A 6247-nucleotide genomic window follows, 5' to 3' on the forward strand; every position below is an offset into this window, starting at 1 on the left:
ACTGCATTATACAAATAAAATTGAACTGAATTGAATTGAAACTTCTACTTTTCACAAACGGTGCGCCTTGTGTGACACAAATGTTTGAGAACCACTGCGCTACACCAGGATGACCACTCTTAGCTACCAGCTGTGTGATCAGTGTATTTTGTAGGTTATTCATACTCATTTTAACTTTTAGTAATCATTTTATTCCATAGTAATTTGGGTGACTGACTCTTTAAATAGTTCAGGAGAAGAGATGCTGGCACTGGTGAGGGGAAAACCCATAAAGAGAAACATCATGTCAGTTACAATAGTTTTATACTCAGCCGATAGACTCTAGGTGCAGTATCAGTTTCAGTCACAATCCAGGTTTCATGGAATTACTCAGATGATTGTCACATTGACCCAGGGCTAAGAATAGGAGAGGGTCAAAGGAGGGTAAAGCTAGGGTTACAGAGGGATCCACATTGGGGGCTTCCAAATATGACATATTGATGAGCATGCCCTCCCTCACCGTTCAAGCATGAACACATCCACGGTTTTTCTTCTCAGCGATATAATCCTGCATAATCCAGCAGACAATGTTTCCACAACAAGGTCACCAGTCTGCCACCTCTCAAAAGGGTAGGTGGAAAAAATAAACATTTCTGTTGTCGCAAATTCTCTTATTAACAATTACAGAGAGCCATTGCAGACCTTTTTATTGTCACATTTGATTTAAAGACATATTGTTAAATTGTTAATGTTCTAAAATGACACCTGAAAAGTCATCTCAAAATCAATAACATTCAGCCACACATTTAAAAAATTGCATATACAAATATTTATTTATTTTTTCCAGTCAAAATATGTAAAAAAAAAAATTATAATAACAATAAGAGAAAAAAATAACACTTCTGCATCTGCATGAAAAGATGCTGAGCTTTTGAATTGTTTAGAAGTGTGTTTAAACTTTTTTCTGAATTCTTTTTTTCAGTCTGTACTTTATCCAAATGATCACAAATAATGTTTTTTTTATAATTATTTTATTTTACCATAATTTGGGTTTATTGTCAATGTTTGTATTTTGTTGGAATGCAATAAATCTTGACAGTGTTTTCTGTCTGTTTTTATTGGTATTAATGGTATAGAATTTAAAGGGATTGTGGCCTTTCTAAATAAATAGCAGTAAATATAAGTTCAGACACTATCAGCGAAGTCAATGATTAATGTGTTCCCTTTAACATTTTTCTTTTTGCTTCTCTGTTCCTCTATGCTCTGAATATTTTCCACGGGTACCATGACATGTCAAATGCAGTTTTTGCTGAACTGAACTGAATGTCACATCTTTTGAAAAGCCTATAGATCAAGCTGGTTTACCCACAGGAACCCCCCCAAAAAACAAACCCATTTCGATGCTAAATAACATTGTGGGAACGTATTGTATTGCAATAAATGCCATTTTGGAATTTTTGGCTATCATTCAGTTGGGTGACACAATGCAAAGTGGGACAGCAAATCTCTCTCTAGACCATAACAGTTTTTTTTTTTCTTTATATAAATAGCCCTTCATTAATGCATTTACAGTGAAATCAAACTGTAGAAATTACTTTAAAATTAGGTATATGAATGTAAAATCCTTTTTTTTCTCCCTTTCCCCATCTTTTGTGGATGTATAACTTTATGGTTGACTGGGACACATTTGTTGGTAAAGTGGGAGATTCAATGCAAAAATATGGGTCAGTTTGTCTGTTTAATTAAAATATTGGAGGTGCAAAATCTAAATTAGTTTCCATTTACTTTTACTGTCTTTCATCCATGAATATATTATTTTTTTCCTCCTGTCTCTTCTTCCTTTAATGTTGTATTTTTATTTCATTTCCCACCCCTTCTTTTCCGCATGCAATGTGATAGTCATTTGCTGCATATCTGTACATAGTTATGCATTTACTAAGCTTATTTTTTTCAAAGTAAATCATCGATCATTGATACTTTTAGAATTTAGATTCACTGATTTGTTGCTGTGAGTCCTTTTCTATGCAGTTGTACTTTAGTTTTACACTGCCAAGTTAACTGGCACAGTTTGTTGCATTTGCTTTTTCCGAAAATCTGACTAAATCGAATATTTTAGTATTTCAAGTAATGATACACAATATAAAAATTTCTGGCCGATATCGATATCCGATATCCGATATTAAGATTTCTGATATAACCGATATTACCGATGTCAATATTCAATTTCTGTTCACACCGAAAAATAAGTGTAAGTAAGCACTGTGAGAACATGAAAACTATCCTGTATCCCTAATTTCAAGGTATTAACAGAAGCTATTAGGATGGGCCAAGAGTAAAATTTTAATTGCTTTTTAACAATCAATAAAATGCAATCATTTTTGTTGTTCAAACAAGATGTTTACAATTAAAACTTCTTTTTTTTTGCAATCACAAGCTCTGAGGTTTAGTAATTAAACACAATATTGGTTATGAAAACTCCACCAGTGAGGCTTCAGTGTCCTATGGTTTAACCTGAACCCCCCTTTATAGTGCGCCACGACTAAGTTACAGAGCATTTCAGGAAAACTTGTTGCAATTTTTCCAATACTCGATGTTTTATCCTCGGGTTAAGGTGGATTACAAGAAAAGAAAAGGAAAAATGAAGACAGAGATTTACGTAGCGTGTTAAATTTCAACAGAAGCCTAAAGGAAACCTGTGTGAGTTTTGTGTCCACCCCCCTCTCGCTGGATAATGGTACGCTCCCTCCTTGCTATGCTGTGCGCCGCGCCGCTGCCTCCGATTGCTCTTTCCCGTCTGACTCCCAAAGATCTGAGAGCGGCAAGCTGGAAGTACGACTGTAGCCTGATGTATGGCACCTCTGGGAGAAAAGGAGCCTTAACCAGCAGCCACAGTCAACACCGGTTTACGTTCTGTGTCGGACTGGAGAAATTAGAAAGGAGGAGGAGAAAAAAAAAGAAGCTTTTCTTTCCTGAAAAGCCTGATAACAAACGAGGAGGAGCGCAGAAGTTTGTGAGCTTCATGGAAATGTAGACTCATCCTGGAGCAGGATGGTGTGGGGGTAGCTGTGTGAAGTTGGGAGGAGTTTTCGAAAGGATAAAGGTGAGAAGCTCTGTTAAGAAACTTTGCCTTTGTTCCCCGCGGAAGAAAAAGAAAAAGAAGAAAAAAAAGGCGGCGACTGGGTGGGATTTGTTGGGAAGCTGATCGTCTGATCCGCCGCAGATTTGTTTCGAGTCCAAGATGTGCCTGTTGAACTCGTCGTGCGGTTGTGATCGTGGAGAGATCCGAGGCAGACTGCACAAGTCCGGTGTGATGCGTTTACTTTTCTTGCTCTTGGCCGTCGTGCTGTCCTGTCACGGCTGTCCGGACCGATGCTTGTGCTCCTCACAAACTGTGAAATGCCAAAACCAGGACTTGGACGCGATTCCGCATTCCTTACCGGCCAATACCAAATTCTTGTTCGTCACAGGAAACAACATTTCCAACATCAGCGTGGCCTCTTTCCCAACCCGCCTGGAACAGTTAACTGATCTCTATCTCAGTGGGAATGGGATGGAGTACGTGGAAGCGATGGTATTTGACAACTTGCCAAACCTCTTGCGGCTGGACTTGAGCAACAACAGAATCCTGAATTTCAGTCAAAGAGCTTTCCCCAATGACACAAAACTGCAGCTCCTGAACCTCAGCAGGTCTTTTCACAATCTTTCCTTCATGGAGGTGGACCTAAACTTCCTGCGCAGCGGGAGCCTCCTCCAGCTGGCAGCCCTGGACCTGTCCAGCAATGACCTTGTGGCTCTTCCGGACATATTCGGCAACCTGTCCAGCCTGACCAACCTCAACCTGCAGAACAGCTCCATCGTCACCATCAGCAACGGGACTCTAAAGGTGCCCCCGCTGCGTGACCTGGACCTGAGGGACAACAGCCTGAGGGACCTGCCCCCTGCCACACTGGCCGAGTTCGGTCTCAAGCCTGACCTCCACATCCGGCTGGCGGGGAACCCGTGGCGCTGCGACTGCTACATTGAAGACGTGCTGATGTGGCTTAAAAACTCCACTCAGGTGGTCGACATCCAGAACTTGACCTGCGCCGACCCGGAGGCCCTGAGACTCCACCCGCTCCTACAGTTGCAGCAGTCGCAGCTGAAGTGTTCCACCGATATGGAGGGCGTGCTGGAGACCTCTTATGTGTTCCTGGGACTGGTGTTGGCCTTGATCGGTGTCATATTCCTGCTGGTGCTCTACCTGAACAGAAAAGGCATCAAGCGGTGGATGTACAACATCCGGGACGCTTGTCGGGACCACATGGAGGGGTACCATTACAGATATGAGATAAACTCTGACCCGCGTCTGGCCAACCTGAGCATCAATTCGGACGTGTGAGGGAGGACGGGACACTGTCTGGGACCTTGCAGTGAGATATTAAATGACTTTATACTATTAAGATTTGCATGAAAGTCTCCTTCTCCTTCCTCCCCCTACCACCACCACCCCTCTCCATGGTACTATTCAGATTTTACACCTGTCAGAGCTCCTAATTAAACCCTCTCACGACTTCCCACTCAACCACTGCTGCATGTCCTGTACAAGTACCTGGCAGCTGTGATGTCAACTGCGTTTTCTCCGTGTAACATTGCATGGACAATGAGTCATGGCAAAAGGGGTTTTTGGAGAGTTGCAAAGAGTGATATGTTCTATTTTTACTCTTTCTAAAGGATAACCGGATGGAGTGCATTGACTTTTAAATGAAAGAATACTTGGCAAAAACATACAGTCGATCATTGCATTCTCCTCATTATGCCTCTGCTGCAGAGAAATGTTATACTGCTTGAGTTTGTTTTTTAAAAAAATACGTGAATATGTGATATATCAAATATGCCTTTTTTGAATGATTATAGTGCACATTGCATAGTTTTTGGATTTAGTAGGTGGATGTGATTGCTCTTTTTTTCTGTAAAGATATTCAGCACAATAAAATGCCTCTGGATTGCTGGTATGTGTCTCAATTGAGGGCCTTTAATCTTAAGACTGAAGAATGTGATCCGAAAGGCTTCGACGGAGGAGTTCAGGGCCGCAGCCAGCGCAAACCATATGACAAACACTAAATCTGAGTTCAGCTGTCGAAGAGTTCAGCAATGTGTGAAACGCCTGCACTTTTTTTTTTCCATGTTGCAGACACTTATAGTATCTCCACGGTAACAGTTGAAGTGCTATTTTCATTAACAAGCCAGTTGCTGCAGCGAAAAGTGAAGAGCGACTCCATGGCAATGCAACTTGTTTCGTAAACATCACAGTTTATTTTATGATTTTGTTCCTTTTTCTGATGGCACCTGATTCAATATTATCAAGAAAAGCCAAATGTTAGAGCCATGGGGGAATTATTTAGGGGTGTTTGTCAAACTATAGAAATAGAAAAAAACGAATTGTGATTGAACATGCATTGTTCAGTAAGTATAAAATATAAGAGTAATGTTCATCTTCCTGCTGTGAAACAATCCTGTTACAGGGATCTGTGCAGTCTCAACACCATGGCTGGTGTAATGTGGCAGAAACTGGCCTCCACAATGGAAATGTCAAATTTTGCATATTTTAGAAAAAAATAAAAAATCAAATTTGGACAAAACACAAAAAATTCTAAAGAAATATTCCCACAAAGAACACAACCAGGTGTGTAAATGAATGTCATAACTAAAAGTGTATCAATGCTTAATTCGTCAACATATATTTTTAAGGTTTGATATGCACTACCTAAGACCTTTAGTGCAAATCATTGACTGTAAGGTGTGTGGATGGGCTTCAACTCATCCATGTGTTTCTTAGTTCACTGATTCATGTTTAATGTAGAGAATATGTGTCATGTGAATGTGTTTTGTACAGTCAGCAGATATTTTTGAGTAAGAAATGCAGATTTTCCAGTGATGAAGATGCTTGCAGTGCACAATCCTGAATTACATCAGCTGCTCAATCGGCAACAGTTTACACATTTCCTCATGTCCCCTGTGATTTCTGGGGAATTCTCTTGTTTCACTGGTTCCTATAGAAAAGCAGGCGGGAGAATCTGAACACACATTGTGAAGGAACCACCAGAAGAAGACACAAGCAGATCCAGGCTAGTAAAAGAAACCTCATAACATGTTTTGCCTCCATGTTTTCTTACATAACAACTTTAATGCTTTTAAAAAGGTTCGTTTTGCAGTGAAAGGTGTCTATTAGAGTGCGCTTAGGTGGAAAACAGCCTTTAATCATCAGCCATGAAAACATTTTGTGAAGGAT

The 6247-nt window shown here is 40.4% G+C and overlaps 1 protein-coding gene across 1 annotated transcript; it reads left to right on the plus strand.

Moving 5' to 3' along the window:
• Positions 1–2737: 2737 nt before the first annotated feature.
• Positions 2738–4970, plus strand: tpbg (trophoblast glycoprotein). Its single transcript, XM_008277615.1, has one exon. The coding sequence runs from the start codon at positions 3218–3220 to the stop codon at positions 4355–4357; it is 1140 nt and encodes a 379-aa protein (XP_008275837.1). The 5' UTR covers positions 2738–3217; the 3' UTR covers positions 4358–4970.
• Positions 4971–6247: the final 1277 nt, after the last annotated feature.

This window comes from Stegastes partitus, unplaced genomic scaffold (assembly GCF_000690725.1).
Source record: "Stegastes partitus isolate 25-593 unplaced genomic scaffold, Stegastes_partitus-1.0.2 Scaffold103, whole genome shotgun sequence".
In the NCBI taxonomy this organism is placed as follows: domain Eukaryota; kingdom Metazoa; phylum Chordata; class Actinopteri; family Pomacentridae; genus Stegastes; species Stegastes partitus.

What these genes read in the sequence shown, in the direction of transcription:
- tpbg (XM_008277615.1), top strand. Translation starts at nt 3,218, where the DNA reads ATGTGCCTGTTGAACTCGTCGTGCGGTTGTGATCGTGGAGAGATCCGA.